At 39.7% G+C, this 22,926-nt stretch overlaps 1 protein-coding gene across 4 annotated transcripts in view; it reads left to right on the top strand.

Moving 5' to 3' along the window:
* Positions 1 to 22,926, top strand: part of asap2a (ArfGAP with SH3 domain, ankyrin repeat and PH domain 2a) — a 164,836-nt gene that overhangs the window by 72,181 nt on the left and 69,729 nt on the right. For all 4 annotated transcript variants that reach the window (XM_078213169.1, XM_078213168.1, XM_078213167.1 and 1 more), the window contains exons 3-4: positions 13,188 to 13,333; positions 19,649 to 19,723. In XM_078213169.1, coding sequence (XP_078069295.1) covers positions 13,188 to 13,333; positions 19,649 to 19,723 — 221 coding nt within the window. The remainder of the gene's footprint in view (positions 1 to 13,187; positions 13,334 to 19,648; positions 19,724 to 22,926) is intronic.

The following is a 22,926-nucleotide window of genomic DNA, read 5'->3' as shown; positions in this document are numbered from 1 at the left end:
TGGCAGATGGTATTTAACCCGGACAAATGTGAAGTGATGCGATTTGGAAGGTCTACTGCAGAAGGAAAGTATATTGTAAATGGTAGAGCCCTTAGAAATATTAACATACAGATGGATCTAGGCGTGCAGATCCACAGTTTCCTGAAGGTGGCAACTCGGGTAGACAAGGTGGTCAAGAAGGTGTATGGCATGCTGGCCTTCATTGGTCAGGGCGTTGAGTACAGGAATTGGAAAATCATGTTGCAGCTGCATAAAACTTGAGCTAGGCCGCATTTGGAGTATTGTGTACAATTCTGGTCACTGGAAGGATTTTGATGCATGGAAAGGGTGCAGAAGAGATTTACCAGGATGTCGCTTGGTTTGGAGAATATGGACTATGAAGAAAGGTTGAGCAAACTTGGATTGTTTTCATTCGAGCGTCGGAGGATGAGGGAGGAACCTGATAAAGGTTTACAAGATTATGACAGGCTTGGATAGAGTGGATAGTCAGTCTTTTTCCCAGGGTCGAAGGGTCAATTACTTGGAGGCATAGATTGAAAGTGAAGGGGTAAGTTTAAAAGAGATGTAAGGGGCAAGTTTTTCAGAGTGTGGTGAATGCCTGGAATGCTCTGCCGGAGGAGATGGTGGAAGCAGATTCTATAACAACATTCAAGAGGCATCTGGATAGACACATGAATAAGCAGGGAATAGAGGGATATGGCCCACATAGAGGCAAGAAAATATTAGATTAGAGAAGCATCTGTGTTGGCACAGACTTGGTGGGTCGAAGGGCCTGTTCCTGTGCTGTATTGTTCTTTGTTTGCTTTCCTCCTTTAAATTGACTGTCTAACCATTCAGTTTCTTTCGCCTATGATAAACTGTTATTGAGTTGTTATTCAAACCAAAAAATCAAAATACCAGCCTTATTAAAATAGTTATTTAGGCTCCTATCTAAAGGTGTTGGCTTCCAAGTACATGTTTAATTAAGTTAACATAGAAGACTTGGAAGATAGATTTGAGAGGGTATGTCGGCAATTTGCATTAGACCACCCTCTAATTATTCAGAGGCAGTAGGTAGAAGTGAGTATGACTTTTTAAAAATGTTTTTGCATTGAGTCTTACCATTGCTCATGTTTGTTCTTCAGTTTTCTTATATTTAATGCATAACCACAATTTATGGCCTGCACCATTTAACATCTGGAATGTTTATTGCAAGTTTACTGGTTTATATATTTCTTGCTGAAAATAGAAACATATATAATCAATGCAGCTTATCCATTTGATTTGATACATTTGTGAAATGCTTTGTTCTTCTGAATTTTCTTTTTATGTTCTATATGCTTTAAATATAGAACTGCAATATTAACATTTTCTGTTGCATGTGGCAGATATTCAGAATAAGTTGCCATCCATAATAGGTGCAATTAGTGGCAATAATATATAATTGAACTCTATTTAAAAGTACGTTTTGTTTTAGGATTTTAAAAGAAACTTAGGGCATGTTTAACCTCTAAGCTCTTTAGGAAAATTACTTTTAATAAAAATCATTTGAACTCAGAATTGGTTTGCAATTTTGAACAAGGTCCCAAGCATAATTTGTTTTCTATATATCATTGAATAAATCCATATTGTAGTGCAAAGAAACATCTGATGGCAAATTGTGTTATGACATAATATGACCGTAACATTGTAATAGAATCTCTACAATGCAGAAGGAGGCCATTCGGCCCATCAAATCTGCACTGACCACAATCCCATAGAACATAGAACATTACAGCGCAGTACAGGCCCTTTGGCCCTCGATGTCGCGCCGACCAGTGGTACCAATCTAAAGCCCCTCTAATCTACACTATTCCAATATCATCCATATGTTTATCCAATAACCACTTGAACGCTCTCAATGTTGACGAGTCCACCACTGCTGCAGGCAGGGCATTCCACGCCCTTACTACTCTGAGTAAAGAACCTACCTCTAACATCTGTCCTATATCTCTCACCCCTCAATTTAAAGCTATGTCCCCTCGTGCTAGCCAACACCATCCGAGGAAAAAGGCTCTCACTGTCCACCCTATCTAATCCTCTGATCATCTTGTATGCCTCTATTAAGTCACCTCTTAACCTTCTTCTCTCTAACGAAAACAACCTCAAGCCCCTCAGCCTTTCCTCAGGTCATATTCCTGTAACCCCACATTTTTATCCTGTTAATCCCCTGACATTAGGGTCTATTTGGCATGATCAGTCAACCTAACCTGCACATCTTCAGACTGTGGGGGAAACTGGAGCACCTGGAGGAAACCCACGCAAACACGAGGAGAATGTGCAAACTCGACACAGACATGACCCGAGGCCGGAATTGAACCTGGGTCTCTGGCGCTTTGAGGCAGCAGTGCTAACCACTGTGTCACCGTGCCTTTAGTTTATTTATTTATTTCGCACAAGTAGGCTCACATTAACACTGCAATCAAGCTACTGTGATAATCCCCTAGTCGCCACACACCGGTGCCTGTTCGGGTACACAGAATTTAGCATAGCCAATGCACCTAACCAGCACGTCTTTCAGACTGGGAGGAAACCGGAGCACCCGGAGGAAAGCTACACAGACTCCGCACAGACAGTGACCCAAGCCGGGAATCGAACCCTGGCTCTGTGAGGCAGCAGTGCTAACTACTGTGTCACTGTGCCGCCCTATATGGTGATAGTTATTTCTCAGGCAGTTAAAGCTTTGAAGTACAATGTGATGGGGATGGTGGGTGGTGGTTTGATGTAAAGTTCTGTGTTCATGCATTCAAGTGTACTTTTTCCCAGTGTCTAGCTGCTGAGTTTTCGATTAGGTGAATTGATGAGACTGCCAACAGTTGACTAAACAGATAAATGGCTATTCTGATTAGGTCAATAAAAAGTAGTCCTTGCACAAATGCGTGTTGTAATGGTTCGGGATTAAGATTATTAATATAAACAGGCTGGGAAATTTAGAAGATTCCAGTGTCCATCACAGGTAATCAATGCTTTAAAGTGCTATCCTTGAGGCTAGATTCAGTAAGAAAACAGATGGCTTCTTATGGGTCATAGCATGCTGTATGAATGAATCTAATGATGCCTGCTATTAGTTAGGCTTGCTGTTTCCATGCTTAGGTTTCGACATTATTTTGCACGGTAAGTTACTGTAAGTGAACTGATGGTGTTGCATTGAGGGAGTCAGAGAAGTGAGTGCACAGGACAAGCAACTGGGTATGCTTAACCAATCCGATTGATAGATTCTGAAATTAACAGAATGAGGACGGAAACAAATCATACATAAGAATGGGTGAATTTGATGCCAAATCAAGCATAGAAAAGGGTAAATAAAGGGGAGTAAAGACTGGACTAAGAAAAAAAAACCAATATAGTTAAAAACTAGTTTTATTTTGTACTTCTTAAAATCTTCAACTAAAACCTGAAGGAATGATGCTGAGCATTTATAATAGTTCAAGTAGATTGTTTGGCATTAATTAACAATGAATCAAATTGTCATTTGGACTGAAATGAAAAAAATAACTTTGTGGCAAATTTAGTTCATAGCTACCAAACAAGTTCAACTATTCCATGCATGCAATGCATTTTGAAAGTGAACCGGACAATAAGATGCAATATTTACAGAGCTAGTGGAACTGTGCATCTTGGACAGCAACTTTTTGGATTTCCACATTTAACAGTACATCTGCACTTGCCTGAAGGTTATGCATTTGTGCATTAATAACATCAAACACTATTAACCTTGTCATTATTTTGACAGCAAATTATGGTTCAAGAAACTAAGTACATATTTACATTTTAAATGAAATGATTCAAAAAACTTTTGGTCTAAAATTCTGGTAGGTTATTTCTATGGTGCATAATTGAACTATAAAACTTGAGAATGATAAAAAGCTGGATTGTTACAGTCTTAGATATTTATTGGGGGCACAAGTATCAGATGCTCCTTTATGCATCTGAACATTGTACTTTTATGGGAGTTGACCTAATTTCCTAATATCTGCTTGTGTCTCATTGTACCTGGACTATAACCATAAGCTTGGTGTTAAACTGGATATTTATATTTTTTGCATGTGCACTATAATTTTCAAAGACTGACAAAGGAAACACTTGAAACAAATTGTCGAGAAGCTACATCAATATAAGATAGTCACCAAGAGATCAAGTAAGGAATTTAGAGCAAAGTTCTTTACCCAGGGAGTGGTACGAATGTGGAATTTGTTACTACAAGTAGAGATAAATAGTATAGATGCATCTAAGGCGAGGCTGGATAAGCATATGAGGGAGACGGCTCAAGTGAAGCATAAATGCAGACATAGAGTAGTTGGGACAAAAACCTGTTTCTGTGCTGTAGATTCAATGTAACATTATTTCATAGCAAGTGAACATAAGATCAATATTTAACAGTACCTCTTTGTTCAATCACTAGAAATTATTTTCACATAATATACAAAGAATTTTCTTGCTTTCCATTTATTTCAGTCATCTTACTTGGCTTATGCAGAGATCTTCTAATTATCTTTGGGCATTTCTAAACTCTTCAACTAAACAATGGGTCTTATAGCTCTCCTAACTGATATTTTATGTAATTTTGTTCACAGTCTACATGTGGTATCAGATTTAGTCAAAATGAATACCTTCCATTCAAGCAGAATGCATCAGCCTACCTTCTAAATAATTCTTGCTGAATTTGAATAAATTGTTGTCACAGCAGTAATAGTGAATGATTACTCGTGTTGAAATACCTTTTGTTGTCTCCAGTATGATGGTTCGTTTCGTTTTCCTGCATCGTAACCTAAATCATCTACTCTTGCTGTCCAGTGAATTTAACCCCTTATGAGCTAAACTGAGCCTTTTTAAAAACTTATCTGTATCCTTCATAGCATCCTGTACATTGCTACCTGTGGGATCTAGTCAATCTTGAAATGTGGTTTGGATGGAACTTATCAGTGGCAGGTTTTTCAACTTCTTTGCATCTTTAATGGAGGTAAATAATAAGCAGAAGCACTTCCATTATATTTTTTCCTGTCCTCCCCCAAACATATCAAGTTAAAAGACAACTCCTGTTCAGAAGACCCCACAGGGCTCTTCATTGTTAGTTTTTATCTTCAGGAACTTGAGTGCAAGACAGAAGACTATAAATCTTCTCTGACCCTACGTGGGAATTGCTTTTCTGATTTTTTTTTTTTAACTACACAATAGGGCAGAAGTTGCTAGGTTTTGCCACCAGTGGATAAAGTGGGTATAGAGATCTCTGTCCTCTGCATTGGTCTAGTGAAACTCTGTGCTTGCTGTGGAACTATTTGGTTTCTGCCTTAAAATGCTGATGTACAGCATACAGAAATAAATTTAATCTCTCAAACTATTTCTTGCATATGACAATTATTATTTGTGTATCTCCATCTTCAAACATCAGGTATGTTTTTCCTGAAGATGCTTCTTTAAAAACATCAACCAATAGACATCTATTTCAAGCCAAGTCCAGCAGAAGAGTTTGGTTCACATTTCCACTCAAAAGGCAGCTGTTCACTATTAAATTGTGAAGAAGATACATTCATGAAAACTGACCTTATGGAAACAGTGCTACTACTGTGTTCAGGCAGCTGGCTTGTTGACCAGTGACAGCTGGTCCAGTCAGCCACACCTTAGAAAAAATGAGATGAAGTGACATTCTTAGCCCATGTCTAAGTGTGTTAAGAGGGGATGAATACTTTGCATTGTGGATAAAATAGCTTGTACAGTTCTTTAGAGACTACTTTTACAGTTAATGGCTTTGTAATTGGAAACGATGATGTCTGAAAATGTTCAAACATTCCATCTGCTAATCAGTTCTTTGTATATAAAGGACAAACCAAAGTTCTGTAATGAGCAACTATTCTTTCTTTAGCATTTTACATTGCATTCATTTAATGAGTTTGTTGTGTTTCATTTTCCCTCATGTTTCCATCAGGGATTGAATTATGTATATCTGTTTAAGTGCCTCACAGAGCAGATGCTTTTTAAAAACAATCACCATCTGACTGTTACAAAAATAGGCACTATTTCATTTATGTTGAGTTAATGCCATTCTTGGTAATCATGATTTAAATTATCAGCTGAAAAGACAATGCTGTAATGTTCAGATTTCCTTTTTCATTAATATGTTTGGTTGTTGAAGTTGTTTTCCAGTGTATACTCCCTACTGGTCTGTACCTGGTGGCTGCTTTCCACGTTGCAAGATGATGAATTGTTCTATAGTGGTCAATTCTGTGTTAAGCATTGCCTTGTGTGGCTCAGAGAAGGTGCACAAAATGGTAGCCTCTCTGGGCTTCTCAGCTAGTTGAGCTTTTTGATTCTCCTCGCCTCTTTCAATGCCTTCCAAACAGCCAGCCTCCAGAGATCACAACTGTCAGTGACTGTCTCCCAGTTGTCCATGTCCACCATCATCAGTTCTTACTTGCAGATGGCCATAGGATCCTTTGCAGTGGAGGTGTGGACACCCAGGTGGCCAGTTCACAGTACAGAGGATCTTTGGGTATACGGTAGACATTATTGTACTTTGCAATATGCAACATTTAAACTGAGGTTTGACCTGTAGTTGCATCCTGCAGAGAAGCTTTGGAGTTCCTCCACTGTGAAATTCATCATGAACTAAATATGTACTAGTATTTAGTAATGAGCATTAAGCGTCTATTCTTGGAATTGAACCACTTTTGTGCTAGTTTAATATGTACACCTGGAATTAATGCTGTTTTGGCTTGTCATCAATATTTAGAATTATATAGAATTCTGCAGAACAAAAACAAACTACTTAGCACAGCAGGTCTATGCCAATGGTAATGATCCCTAGGAATATAAACCTCTCATTTTACTTCACCTCATCCTGACAGCGTATCATTCTGTTCCTTTCTCCCTTATCTATGTTCTTATCTAGCATATCTTAAACTGCATCTATTCTTATTGCCTCAACCACTCAAGTGTGGTCATGAGTTTCACATTCTCATCACACTCTGGAAGTTCATCCTGAATTGTTTATTGGATTCTTTAGTGACTATCTTATATTTATGGACTCTAATTATGGACTGATGAATGTGACATACCATGACAGCAAATCTTCAGGTGGGAGAAGCTACAAGCAGTAGCAGGAATTATGGACTTCCACTAAAATGGAAACACCTTTTCTGCATCAATGCCGTCATGATTTTCAAGACCTATATCAGGCTTTTTAAGTCTTTTCTAGATAAAAGCCCCTGACCTGTCTGGCCTTTCTGATTAGTTGTACCTTCTCAGTTCTGATACCCCTGTAAATCTCTTTTGAACTTTATCCAATATTTTGACCTATTTGTAACATGAAAACCAAACAGTGTGGAGTACTTTCATGGTCTCTATAAGTTTAACATAACTTCTTTTTGAATTCTAGCCCTCTAGTAAGAATCTCAGTGCTCTGTTTCCACTTTTTACAGCTTTTGTTAACCTACATTACTACTTCTAGTGTTTGGGAATCTGTACTCCAGAGTCCATTGGAGTGTGGGTGAGCATCGATGGCAACACCAGCATTTATTGTTCTTTAAGTTCTCTGGAGAAGGTGGTGAGTTACCGTTTTGAACCACTGCAGTTCTGGTGGTAAAAGTACCCTTGCTATTAGATAGAGTTTCTGTGTTTGGCTCAACAACCTATAAGGGACAGTGGTCTATTTCTAAGCCAAAATGATGTGTAACTTGGTGGTGTTTCTATGCACCTGCTGCCCTTGTCCTTGTAGGTGTTGGAGGTCATGATTTTGATAATGTTATTGAAGAAACCTTGGTGAGTTGCTGTAGTACATCTTGTAGACTGCAGGCACATTGTACAGTGGTGGTGAGTTACTCAAAACAGTCTGCACTGTGCCGACAAAGGTATTGGTGCTGAACATAAGAGGAACCAGGATTGTATGAGCACAGGTAATTGCATCTGATAAGTACAGGGATTGAATCCACAACCGTGGCATTATTAGCAGCAAGATCTAACCATCTGAGCTAATTGGCTGGCGAAATATTTGGGAGAAATGAGAATAAACAGCATTTGGTTTCTTTCAGGTGGACCTGATTTGTCTGTAAAACGGTGGGAGCAGGATTCAAACCTGCAATCTGCTGATTGTGGTGGAGGGAGTGAATATTTAAGGTGGAGGATGAGGTGCCAATCAAGTCAACCTACATATTTTTGAATGGTGTTTGATTTGATTTACTTTGTCACATGTATTAGCATACAGTGAAAAGTATTGTTTCTTGCGTGCTATACAAAGTATACTGTTCACAGAGAAGGAAACGAGAGAGTGCAGAATGTAGTGTTAGTCTTAGCTAGGATGTAGAGAAAAATCAACTTAATGCAAGGTAAGTCCATTCAAAAGTCTGACAGCAGCAGGGAAGAATCTGTTCTTGAGTCGGTTGGTACATGACCTCAGACGTTAATATTTTTTTCCTGGTGGAAGAGAGAATGTCATCAAATATCAAGGGGTCATTTAGACTCTTTCTTGTTGAGAATGGTCATTGAATAGCACACTTGCAGTACGAATGTTATTTGCCACATATTGGCCCAAACCTGAGGAGAACGTGCAGACTCCGCACACAATGACCCAAGCCAGGAGCCGAACCCGGGTCCCTGGCGCTATGAAGCAGCAGTGCTAACCAAACAACAAGGATTTTGGTTATGGTCCTCATCAAGACTTGATTAGTAGTCATGAGAACTAGGTCCAATAGTACTAATTGATGTCAATTGAAGAACAGGATTGAACATTTATATATCTGTAGAAACCAATGATGTTAGGAACACAGCTAATCTACTGGTGATAGCTCTGGAATGCACTCGTTTAGATTTGGAAACAGTAGTTTGTAATTGAGATGAAAAGAACTGTGTATGCTGGATGTCTGAAATAGAACCAGAAATTGTGAGACATTAAAAGGCTGTGAATTAGCTTCTGAAAGAAAAAGATAGTTTAATGTTTTGCATGTGACCCATCATTATGTTCTAAATGACAGTACATTCTGGAGTATCTTAGAATGTAGTCACAAACCCAAGAGGTAGGTAAAAGCAGAATACTGCAGATGATGGAATCTGAAACAAACACACAAAATGTTGGCAGATCCCAGCAGGTCTGACCGCACTGTGGGAAGAGAATAGAGCCAACCTTTTGAGTCTAGATAACCCTTTGTCAGAGAATCAGCAGAGATTTATACTAAGAGGGTGAGTGGGGGTTGGGGGGGTGGCTAGGATGGGACAAAGGAAATGTAAATGATACAGAAGGCTGACAAAGGTGTTAAAAGTGTCCATTAAGTGATCAGAATATATGAATGGCAGAACAGAGATATGGATGGTTAAGGGACTTCTGGGGATTATGGCAGGGGCAAGAAGAAGAGCTGGAATGGAGAAGTGGAAAAATTATGTTAAAATGGATGAATGAGATGAAATGAAATGAAAATAAGATAAATGGAAATGGAGTGAAGGTGAAGGAGAGAGTTCATGCTCTAAAGTTGTTGAACTCAAATGTTCAGTCTGGAAGACTGTAAAGTGCTCCAAATGCGGCCTATTCTACATCGGAGAGCCCAAACACAGATTGGGTGACCGCTTTGCTGAACTTTCGGTCTGTCCGCAAGCAGGACCCAGACCTTTCTGTCCCATGCCACTTCAACACACTACCTGCTCTGCTGTCCACATGTCTATCCTTGGCCTTTTGCAATGTTCTAGCGAACCCCAACGCAAACTGTAGGAACAGCACCTCATCTTCCAATTGGGCACTTAACAGCCTTCTGGATTGAACATTGAATTCAACAATTTCAGAGCATGAACTCTCTCCTCCACCTTCACCCATTTCCATTTATTATGTTTTATCGCATTCATCCATTTTATCATTTTTCCACTTCTCCATTCCAGCTCTCCTCCTTGCCCCCCTACCCCCCAAACTTTTCAGGGCAACTGCCATAATTCCCAGGCAGTGCTTTAACCATCTGTACCATTATTCTGCCATTCCCACATTCTAATCACTTAATGGACTTCTGTATCCTCATTTACATTCCCTTCGTCCCATTCCAGCCCCACTTCCCCAACTTAGCATAAATCTCTGCTGATTCTTTTTGCTCTTAGCCCTGACGAAGGATCAGCTAGACTCAAAGTTGGCTCTCACATCCTGGACATTTTCTTCCACCTTCTTCCGTTGGGGGAAAAATACAAAATTCTGAGGTCACGTACCAACCAACTCAAGAATAGCTTCTTCCCTGCTGCCATCACACTTTTGAATGGATCTACCTTGCATAAAATTGATCTTTTGCTACACCCTAGCTATGACTGTAATACTACATTCTGCACTCTCTCCTTTCCTTCATAGGTATGCTCTGTATAGCACACAGGAAACAATACTTTTCACTGTATGCTAATACATGTGGCAATAATAAATCAAATAAATAAAACAAATATTCTCTCCCCACAGATTTTCCAGCATTTTCTGTTTTTGTTAGAGGTGGGTAAAGTTGTGGCTTTGAAATTCAACTATGGGATTGTTAACACGTAACATGTTTGTTTGGATTTCCTTTCTCCATCACACCATTTACTCATTTCAAATGAATGAAAGTCTGAAATAAAAACAGAAAATATCAGCAGTGCTGTCAAATAAGTTAAATCTCCTATTTTATGGAAATTCAAATGAATATTAAGCATTATGTACCATGGTGTAATTTCAAGATCAGAATGATTTTGTTATCTTTAATTAGAGATCATTTTGTTTGTATGTTCACATTGGTATTTTGAAAGGTAGGTATCTACTTGTGTAGCAGTTGTTTAATTTGGGTAAGGAGTGATTGCAGCTTAATTTTTTTGTCTGTAGGAAATATCATTGCTTTTTGCATTAGTTGCTGTCTCTTGGAGTTGCTTACAAAGAATCTGGATCAAAAGTCATTCTCAGGCAAGGTGGTGCAGGAAATTGCAATGGGTCAAATTCTGATGACACAAAGCTCTGGTTACGTCAAAGTCATCAACCATTCTCGCCAGCAAAATACAAACAATGTCTGTGATAAGCCAAAATTCAACACTAGTAACTTTGGATTAACCAAACTTGTCCAAGCTTAGCATATGACCACGGTGACGCAACAGTTGAGTCAGACCACACGAGTGCAAAATCATGAATGATGGGCAAGGCATAATTTGACAAGCCCTTCTTGTGAAAGGACAAGGACAACCTGTAAGAAAGTTAAAGCTGTTGTAGATTGGAGAGAAGGTGAAATTGAAACGGCAATTGGAGAATTGTGGCAGAAAGTAGACATCACCAATTAATGGGGATTCCATCATTAAGTTTGTCTGCCATTATGGAGCACAAAGCAAACTTCTTGGGACAGTTCAGCAAACAGCCATTCTCTCAGGTGAAGGTGTAACAGTTATAGCAGCAATGACAAATGGTATCCCACACATCTTGAATGAGTATGTACCAAGAGACATTTTTAACAGGTGAAATCAGACTGTTCTATTGTCTTTTCCGAACTGGCCTTTGATGTTTAAAGGTGAAACATATAATTGTGGAAAGCGGAGCAAGGAACACGTCATTGATATGGCCCACTTGGATAGCACCAAAATTCTGCATCATTTTGTAGTGGAAAAGTCAAGTTGAAGCCATATTGCTTTGTGGATGTCAAGACCCTACCCATGCAGCACGAGGCTAATAAAACTGCCCGGGCGACCTCCAGTATGTTACAGGCATGGATCTAAAATGCGGACAAAATGTATCAGTGAGAGAAATGAAAGATCGTCATCATTATAGACAACTGTCCTGTGCACCCCAATATCACTGGCCCGAAGAGCATGAAACTGTTGTTCTCAACTCCCAACACAATAGCCAAGCTTCAGCAAAGGGACCAGGGGATGACTAAGAACCTGAAGAAGCAGAAGCTCAATCCAACTACACCAGAAACCATTTTCATGTTGAAAAGAGCATTGAGGATAGTGACAGAATCCACCATTGCCAACTGTTCCTACCATGCTGGATTCAAGCAAGTTACAAGTGATGAGGCACTTTTTTTCTTGCCTGCAAGAGACTGGTATGGGAATTCCAGCAGGCATAACCATTTAAATTTATGCTGAAGTGGGTGATGTCAAACGATGCATAACAAAACTGACAGATGTTGCCCTCTTCGATTCAGTACGTTCCTCAACCAAGTAGTCGGAGAAGGCTGATGACCCTGAAGAATGCCTGCTTGTTTGTCCACTTATTTTCTGAACCAGTGCAGCTATGTAACATGCTCCAGGTTTCGCTCTGCAGCACAAAAACACTGAAAACACGTTAAACTGCATTAAGACATAGACTGTAACATGCATGTCTGTAAACAACATACTTAGCAGGAAAGGACTATGGAGTCTTTCCTGAACTAACGCCTCACCTTTTTGAGTGTAAAGCCCTAGCCTTTTGTAAGGATAGCTCATTGTAAGGTGTGAACAAATTGAATAGAGACCTTTAAACACACTTATTGCTTTTCTATATTTTCATTTGGCATTTGAACCTGTTGTTTTTGATGTACACTACATTTGTAGACATAGTGGATTACATAGAGGCACGATCATGTAAAAATGGGGCCTCCTTGGCTATTACAAAGCTCTAACATGAAAGCTAACATGAACCCCCCCTGGGATTCGACTGCATTAGAGAATAAGTGATAATTAGGACACGTGGATTTAATGCATTTGTTGTTTTGCTGACAACCATCCAAAAAATGTGATTTAAATCGCAAACCTTGGATGGTTTTGCTAGGGTTCCACCAGTAATTACCACCTAAGTTCTTGATAACTACTGTAAACAGGCAGTGCAATCTCCATCGGATTCTCTCCAACGCATGTGCGCACCACACGCACACAATGCTGAAGAATGAGGTACACTGTACAGAATGTTGATTGTAATTCAACTGTCATTTATTGTGGCCATTGTACACTGTGGTTGTAGGCTGGAAATGAATTCTCTTTGGGATATGACAACTATACTTGGGACCTGGGATTGTTTTTCTTTTAGTCCAATGGCTCATTTAAAATGCACAAATATGCAATTTTATTTTCATCTTTGTCTGTTCCACTAATGTGACTGCTTTTATAAAGGTATTGCATGTTGTATTGCTGAGCTGCCCAGATTTAATTAGAAGTAGCGAGTATCACTGTTGTACTGTCACAGACGGAATAGAAATTACTGTTTTGTGAATAGTGTTCTTTCTGTGCAGGACATGTAGAAAATGAAGAACAGTACACGCAAGCACTAGAGAAGTTTGGCGGTAACTGTGTCTGTCGTGATGATCCTGATCTAGGAACAGCTTTTCTGAAGTTTGCTGTCTTCACTAAAGAGTTAACTGCGCTTTTCAAAAATCAGGTAAGGCTGTAAACTTTAAACCTCTGCATCTAAAATCTTGACAAACTGGCTTGACGGTCATACTTATACATATAAAGAGTGAAGCAAGTGCTAGCCCCAACTGTTCTGGTTTTTTACCAGCATGAAACTGACCATTGAATATCTTCCAGAAAGGAGTAACCTGTTGATTTCAACACAAAATCGGTGTTGAATACTATTTCGGTGTTGAGGTCAAATCATGATTCCTGTTTATATCTCTTCATATTCTTCTTGGTACCAGCTGACACTAATCCAGGAAGAAACAATTTTATATTGCCATCTTTATTATTCAGATTGTGGCATTAAATCTTTTAATAACAAGATCTGGCAATTTTCTCACAAAAAGAGGTACCAAGTGATGGACAGCATAGAGTTTTCTGAGTGTAAGGCTGACAGCCAGAGATGATCTTATTTCAATTTTATATATTGTATTAATTGACCACAATGTGGTCTCCTCTGCATTGGGAGACCAAACATATATTAGGTGAGTGGTTTGCAGAACACCTCCTATCAGTTGCAAGCACGATCTCAAGCTTCTAATTGTCTATCATTTTAATTCTCCTTCTTGCTCCCACTCTGATCTTTTGTGCTCAACTCTTGCAGTGTTTCAATGAAATTCAACATAAGCTCATGGAACAGCACTTCATCTTTCAACTGGCCACTTTACAGCCTTCTGGTCTCAATATGGAATTCATCAATTTTAGGTCCTTTTTTTGCTGGCTTTAGCTTTTCTCTCTCATTTCTCTTCATTTGCTGCTTTTGGGCAGCAGCTGGTCATCATTCTACCATTCACACTTTCTCTAGTCACATATTTTGTTATGTGCCCTGTTGCCATTCCCTACGGTAGTCATGATGTGGAGATGCCGGCGTTGAACTGCGGTTAAACACAGTAAGATGTCCAACTGTTGGACTTTAACCTGGTGTTGTGAGACTTCTTACTGCCGTTCCCTACACCATGAATCTTTATCATTTAATCGCTCTTACTTTTCACTTTATCACAAACCTTCCTTTTTACTTCCTTTACCCCACCCCTCCATACACGCCCTGTTTCAGTTGTTTTAAAACCTATTACATCTCTAACTCTTCCCAGATGGTCTTCCAGATCTTAAGTGGGCACCATTGCTGGACCCTGCACCATTCCTCTTCTTTTTATATGGTTATACATCTGGAGGTAGTTTGCAGCACAAGACTGAGTGTTGGGGTAAATAAGTCAAGCACATTAGTGACTGCAGATCCTGTTTGAGATAAAACGGTGAGATAATGCTACCTTATATTGGTGGAGATGATTTTGGTGAAGAATACGTAGAAAAGTGTTCCCTGTGGATGGAAAGGGTGTATATTAGATTAAAAATATCATTTTTCCCAGCATTATGTTTTTAAAAGGCTTTGAGGAAAGTGGCACCCGTTATGTGTTTGGAGACAGCTATTGATGTCTATTCAGGAATTATGTTAGCAGCACCCCACACATGTCTTATTAAACAGTCAGTAAATAATTGTTGGTGAAATACTAAGTCTTGATACCTTTCCAAAGTAAACTGCAAACTCTGTACACAAACTGAACATTATTGGTGTGGAGCCCTGGCTTATTTCTAAATATTGTGTAAATAAGTAGATTACATGTGTTTAAGGGATGACTTTTTTCGTTTTCCCTTTGCCTCAGTGCTGGACAGGAACCTGTCAAGGTCCAGGCACAGCAGGATTTCCTGTCTCGGTCCTATAACAAGGCTGGAATGCATTTTTGTCAGCAGGAACCAGAAGATCCCCATGTGCCAGAAACTAAGGCACTTAGCTGTTTGATTTTTTTTTAGCTTGCTTTTGGTATCTTCCTGTAAACTGTATGCTATTTCCAGGGGCACTCCTATGACTAGGTGCCCAAGACAATAACTGCAGCAAAAGATGCAGAAGGCCTGGAATGCCCACATTATGCATGTTGTTGCTTTTTTAACCCTTTGACTTGGAATATGATGCAACTATGTGCATGAGGGAGAGAAAGCAAACATTTTGCACATCAATGAATTTCAAATTATAAGTCCAATTTCCATCGTTCAGATTGTTAAAATGGTAAAGATGCTGAAAGGTTCTATCTCAATCCACCGCCTTTTGATCGTGAAAATCTTTGCCCACTCCTCCTCCTCCTTCCCCATCCCCCCCCCCCCCACCACCAAATACCAAGTGTTTGCCAAGAAATTCACACAATATTTTGGTCTTCAATTTTGTATTCGCCTCCCATTAAACCCTTAACTCACCCCTTCCAAATGTGTTTAATAGCTGAAAAAGTACTGTGGTAGCATGGCTCTTTTAAAGGGCAATCGCCGAGGGCCACGTGATCGGGCCGGACCCAATGGAGTGTTGAGGTGGGAAGCCGAGCCAATCGGGCACGTAGGGGCATTGCCCAGGTTGGGGAAGATCCTCAGTTGGAGCCAGGGAGGAGTGGCATTGTTAGTTCTATCAGACCCTTGTTTGTAAATACTTATTTATTGTTGGCAATAAATCCTTTCTTACTTTGAGCCATACCGAGTAGCCCTCATACATGGGTACATGGGTGACGAGGAAGAACTTTCAAAATTATTGTATGCAGCTAGAGGGGGAGGAGACTTGAGCGTCAAAACTACAAAGAAGCAAGGCACGTTAAAATGCCTTTGATTGGAAAGATTGACCATTTAACATAAGTGGAAAACTGGAGACAGTATATTGAAAGGCTGCATTACTTTTAGCAAATGAAATAACAACCGGAGAAAAATAAAAGGTTATTCTGCTCACACTCTGTGGCCCACAGACTTGCAGCTTAGTGAGAAGTTTAACATCGCCTGATGCTCTAGACACGCAAGGCAGAATTTTATGAAAAAATTTCTAAATACCGAAGAGTGTGGAAGAAGGAGAGAATCACGCCAATTGTTTGGATGAGTCACGAGTTGCAATTGTATGGCACTTAAAGAGAGCCCAGATGTGATTCTTGCTGGTGGCGGGGGTGGTGGGTGGATCCTGCTGGTAAATCCAGCTACTGACTTCTAGGGGCGATCTCTTGTCGCTTACACCCCCACCCCCTAGTCATCATCCCCCTCCCCCACTTATTGCCACTCGTGCAGAGTCCCCCCCACTCCAATCGCCACCCCCACTGATCAACCCTTCCTCTGCAGAATTCTGGGAGATCTCTTAAACTGGCAGTCAACACTGATTGCGGCCACAGTCATAAGGGAGCAGGCATTTCATTGCTTTCAAAAAAAGCCAACCATTGAGACTGAACAAGTCAGGAACCATATTGTCTACATATATAGGAGAGACAATGAAGACCATAGGGTCAGCAACAGTTACCGTGTTCGACAAGAACCAAATGCAACAGCTACCTGTCCTGGTTATTGAAGGGCACTGACCTTGCCTAATGGACCATGATTGTTTAAACAGATAAAATGAAATTGGTTGGAAATATTAAACCTATGGGATGAAGGTTTCCCTGAGCTGCTGTGTAAATATTCCAAGATCTTCCAAATGAGCAAAGACATATAAGGGGAGCTAAAGCCAAAATATATCTGAATCCTGATACAATGCCTACATTTTTTCAGGCTCACCCAGTGCCTTAGGCACTTCATCATAAGTTTGAAGTTGAGCTCAGAAGACTTGAAGATTTAGGTATTATAAAGCCCTTACAATTCTCTGAATGGGCTGCACCCATAGTCCCTCTCCTCAAACTGGATCATACTTTAAGAATTTGTGGGAATTATAAATTAACAGTCATTGAGGAGCTGATATAGACAGATACCCCATTCCTAGAATTGAAGACCTTTACGCCAAAGTAGCCAGGGGTTTAAAATACGCCAAATTAAACCTGAGTCACGCCTACCAGCAGCTGGAGTTGAATGAAGATTCAGAGGTTGGTTACTATCAACACCCACAAGGGTTTATACCAACATACACATTTACCTTTTGGAGTCTCATCAGCTTGTGCCATTTTCCAGAATATGATGGAACGTTTATTACAAGGCATCTCTAATATAGTGATTTATCTTGTAGCTCTAATTACAGGAACCTCACCTGAGGAACATAGACCAAACTTGGAGGAATTTTTGAGCAGATTTAAAGAGGCAGGTGTCAGGTTGAAGCAGGAGAAATACACTTAGGCAAACGAAGTTGCATTTTTGGGTTTTAAGGTAGATGCAAAAGGTTTACATCTTTTGGTAGATAAAATTTAAAGCCATTAAGGAGGTTCCACAGCCAAAAAACACATCAGAGTTAAAGTCATTCCTCAGAATGGTGAATTATGGTGGTAAATTTTTATAAAACATGTCTATCACTTGAGCCCCACCTCACCAGCTGTTAAAGAAACATCAGTGTTGGAGGTGGGACGAAGAACAAAAAGAAGCGTTCACAAAAATAAAACTGATTTTGCAGTTGTCGGTACTGTTGGTGCGCTTTGATCAAACCAAGCCATTGGTAGTTGTGTGATGCATCACCGTATGGAGTGGGAGCAGTTTTGTCCCACAGGATGCCTGATAGAGTAGAAAGGCCAATCACTTTTGTTTGAGAACATTATCAGAGGCAGAAAATTGTATTCCCAGATAGATAAAGAAAGCTTGGCGGTCATTTATGCAGTCAAAAAGTTTCATCAATATACTTATCCACGACATTTCATAATAGTATCGGATGACAAACTGTTGATACATTTATTCAGAGAAGGTAAGTCAGTGCTGCCAATTGCATCTGCAAAGGTATAGAGGTGGGCTATATTGTTAGTAGCATACAGTTATACGATCCAACATCGCCCAGGAACATTAATATCAAATGCGGATGTGCTTAGCCATTTGCCCTTGCCGCTGTCAGTATCGTCACCACTGGTCCCACAAGAGATAGCGCTGGCGCTGCACTTGCTAGAGACTTTGCTGCTTCAGCTAATCACACAAAGATCTGGACTGAAAGAGAACTAGTGTTGTCAAAAGTTAAGAGGATGGTGATGCAAGGTTGGAGATATGGGAAGTCAGAGCTGTTTAAACCCTCCCAACAAAGAAGAACATAGATAACATTGAGGATAGTGTTGTTGCGGTTGTGGGGGCTCGTGTTATAGTCCCACACCAAGAAAGACGACTTTTATTACAGGAATTGAACAATTCATTTCCAGGGCAAAACAGGAAGAAAGCACTCACCCAAAGATATGTTTGGTGACTGGGCACTGGTGGGATGCCATTGAGGGACATGGTTAGATATGATATTCTTAGATTTGGCAGGAAGGCTTCCCAGAAGGAAAACCATGACTCGAGGGGGGGAAAAAGACAGTTTTCCAAGTTGATGATTTAGTCCTGGTTAGAAACTTTGCAGCAGGACCAACATGGATGCTGGAAAGATTGTGAAAAGAACAGGACACGGTCTCCCATGTCTTAGAGGTACAAGATAGTCGCATCAGGAAACATGTAGACCATCTGAGGGGGAGAGCAGGACTTGATACAGGGAATCAACAGCCAACCCCTGCAGTAGATTGGGGTTCACCAGGATTGGTTACTGGGATCCTGTTTGTAAATGTGGAACTTCACGGAGCAGCCAGCAGTTTCTGTAACTGAAGAGACAGCAGCCACAGAGGAGGATCTTGACCCCGGATTGATGAGTTTCCTTTTGCGAATACTCATTTCCAGAAGAGCACACCACAGATTTGATAAGCTCTACCAGAGACCAGAAGTCCCTGGACTGACTTAAACTTCCTGGGGTATTCCTGATGTCCTTTGTAAATTGCTTGCCTATGTTAATAATCTTTTTGTGTTCATCCATAGGTGATTTCAGGAGTTGTGGGAGAGGTGTGTGGTAGCATGGTCACTTTAAGGGGGCGATCCCTGAGGGCCATCTGATTGGGCCAGAGCTTATGGAGTGTTGAGGTGGGAAATTGAGCCAATTGGATGCACAGGGATGTATCCTGGATCGGGGACGATCCTCAGTTGGAGACTAGAAGGAGTAAAGAATAGTCACATTGTTAGTTCTGTCAGACCCTGGTTTGTAAATAATTTTTATCATTGGCAATAAACCTTTTTATACTTTGAGCCACATCGAGTGAGACTCAATTTATTGCAAGTATGATCTAAACAGGAACAAATAAGCTTCAAATTATTGTTGTGAAAATCTTTCCTAGCAAGCTGTAATGCTCTTTTAAATTGTGAATGTGAAGTAATTAATATGAATTCATTAGTATAGTTATATGATGTAACTTCTGAAGCATTGTACAATCTGAAGTGCATGCAGGGACTTTATATAATTGCAGAACATGGGGAGGTCAACTGCTATAATTGTAGCATTTAACATCCAATATTTATCATCTCTCAGATTCAGAATATGAACAATATCATCACTTTTCCTCTGGACAGCTTACTGAAAGGAGACCTAAAAGGAGTTAAAGGGGTAAGAATTTAGTATTATTACATTGTAACCCTCCATAAAACAGAAGAATTGCTTTCAATTTAAGGAATTGTGAACAATATAGAATATTTTGTTTAACCAGTCCCATATAGCAAAGATCCATGGGACTATGGATCAGAAGACCAGTTAGAATGCTAGTTTGTTTTTCATGTTGTTGCTTTTGCATGTAATGTGCAGAATATTGTCAAAAATCTCAAGAATCATAGAATCCCTGCAGTGCAGGAGGCCATTCGGTCCAGCAAGCCTGTACTGATGACAATCCCACCCAGGCCCTATCCTGTAACCTTACATATTTACCCTGCTAGTCCCCCTGACACTAAGGGGCAATTTAGCATGGCCAATCAACCTAACTCGCACATCTTTGGACTGTGGGAGGAAACCGGAGCACTCAGGAAACCCACGCAGACACGAGGAGAATGTGCAAACTCCACACAGACAATCACCCGAGGCCAAAATTGAACCTGGGTCCCTGGTGCTGTGAGGCAGCAATACTAACCACTGTGCCGTAAATATTTGCCCAGCTACAGGATCTTGAATTAATCCATTTCCAAACTTACATAGAATTGTACATCATAGAAATGTGCCTGCACCCATATTCATGCTTTGTATGAACCACTCCACATCTGATGTCTCCTCAGCTTATCAACATATCACAGAAATATAGGAACAGGAGTAAACTATTCAGTTCCTTGAACCCATGCTGCCATTCAATGCGATCATGGCTAATTTGTATGCTAACTTCATCCATTGTCCTTGGCTCCATATCTCTTCATAGACCTTGAATGTAAAATTAATTAAGCCAGCATCTTCTGCTTTTAGTGGGAGAAATTTCAGTACTATACCATTCTGGCCTGAATCTTGTGCTCATCAGGCACGGCCAGAAGCCAGGTGGACATGCCCAGTGTCGCCTCTTGCGATTTCATGTGCTGTCGGGTATGCGCCTGCTCAAATGACAAAATTCTGGCCTTTGTGTGTGAAGGTTTATTTCCTAATTTCTTTCCTGAACTGGCTCTGATTTTAAGGTTATATTCACTTTTCCTGGACTAACCCACCAACAGAAATTTTTTTTTCTGTATCGATCCTCCCAATTTCTTTCAAGAAATGAAAAAACTCAAATCAAATTACCCCTTAACATTCTTTATTGTTATATTCCTTCCGCATATTCTTATCCAATTTTCCCACAAATGCATCTATACTAATCACTTCAGCACGTCCATCTGGCAGTGGGTTCCACATTCTCACTGTGTTCCCCTAAATTCTTAAAAAGGCATGCATTTTTAGCCATATTTACTCATCGCTTCCAGAATATTATTGATGAGTTAATAAATGGCAAAGTTTGAATGGTGCTTTCTGCTGCATTTTCAACTTCGATTTACCAAGTTTAATTTCACTTTACAATCCAGAGGGAAATTCATTCAGAGTATATTGCTCATTTGTTAAAAAATTACATAAAATGAATGATAACAATAAAAGCAATACTTTAAATATGTATTAAAAACTATTCCAATGCATTAAAATGATCAGTCAGTCCACCCTGACTGCATCTTCATATATCAAATTCTTATTAAAAGCCCTTATAGAGAAGGCACAAAGAAGTTCAGGAATTTGTTTGGAGGCATCTGAGGGATTGTAGCCTTTTCCCTGACCACAACCAGCAGTAATACTGAAACAATGGGTGATTCTCATTGTTCATGACACTCTTTTGTCAAAATTCTTTAAAAGCAGATTTAGTCATGGAAAATCTGCTCATCGAATGCCGTTCCTGCTGGTTCAATAACTCTACACCTAGAGTTTACTTTCCTGGCGAGGTCATTACCAGGCAAGACATCCAAAAAGGATAGCATTCCCAACCACAGCAGTATAGAGCAGTTTAATGATTGTAGGATCTACTTGAAAGGATTTTAATTTTCTGAAGTAGCATAATTGTGTATGTACATCAGCCACCACATCTGTGCATTGTTCCCTCCATTTCAACTTAACTATGTACTTGTAATTGTTTAAATGCCCACATCGTGAATCTTCACAGAAACAATATAATTAACTGGATTTTTCCTCAAGTCTGTAACTAGTTCTTTTGTCTTGTTTTCCATTTAGTTATTGACCATTGTACAAACTTTTCCACCGAATTCCTATGGTTTCCTTGAGACCCGCAAGTACTGTATCATCACTATAGTTAAGGATCATTACGTTGACCATATCGTAGATTTGCAAGTTATTGTCCAATTGAGCAATAACTTCAAGCCTCCAAGGTAGAATATAAAAATGAAGAAAACCAAAATGCATGGAATATTGCATTTGATGAAATAAGCAATTTGATTTGGTCCATTATCTTTTAGTATAAATTGACATTTGAGGCCTTTCTAATCAAAGTTGCGTCATGTCTAGTATTATCTACTAAACAGTGGTCCTTCATAAAACTAGTGTCATCCAGGTTATTGAGCAAATAGCTTTGCCAGATTCTTAAGATCATCATTAAGAAACAGATTTTGTTGATGGAACGATTTGTACAAGTGTTTTGCACTCTTGATGATTTTGAAATGACTCCATTGCAGAGCAATGATTGGATTTGCTTTCAGGTGAGTATATTTGGAAGAGTGAGTTCACATTGTGACCAAGTCATAGGAACAGATTGTGTTCTTAAAAGGGACTTGATCGAATATGAAAATATTACATCAGTATTGTAATGATCTGGATGACATAGGAGTACACAATAAGTAGGATCAGGTGTAGACCATATGGCCCTTTGAGCCTGCCCTGCCTGATCACAGCTGATCTTGTCTCAACCACATTTTTCATTAAATGGTGCTTGTGCCCCTGATGAATCAAATGCTCCACCTTATTTTCTATGTGTTAGTATATTTATTTTGTTTTTGAAGACATTTGATCTATTTGCCAGACATCAACTTTTTGGTTGGGTTGATTTGCATTTCTTGCTTATCATGCAGTATTTAATGGAGATGGAAAATCTGTTTCTTTTAGTATGGTGGTGCAGCATTGAAGAAAGTGGTAGTGGTTAAGGTGGAGGGCAGGGTGGAAATGAAATGAAAACTGTATGCTTGAGAGGACGCCTCCGGTTTGATGTGGCAACCTTTTACAGCAAAAAAAAATGTCAAAGAAAGAAACAACAAATTTCTGGATTGAAAATTTCATTTGCTAAGTGACTTTGACATCTGCAGGAAAAATTA

This window comes from Mustelus asterias, chromosome 5, assembly GCF_964213995.1.
Source record: "Mustelus asterias chromosome 5, sMusAst1.hap1.1, whole genome shotgun sequence".
Classification (NCBI taxonomy): Eukaryota; Metazoa; Chordata; class Chondrichthyes; order Carcharhiniformes; family Triakidae; genus Mustelus; species Mustelus asterias.
This window is presented reverse-complemented; position numbering and strand designations above follow the sequence as displayed.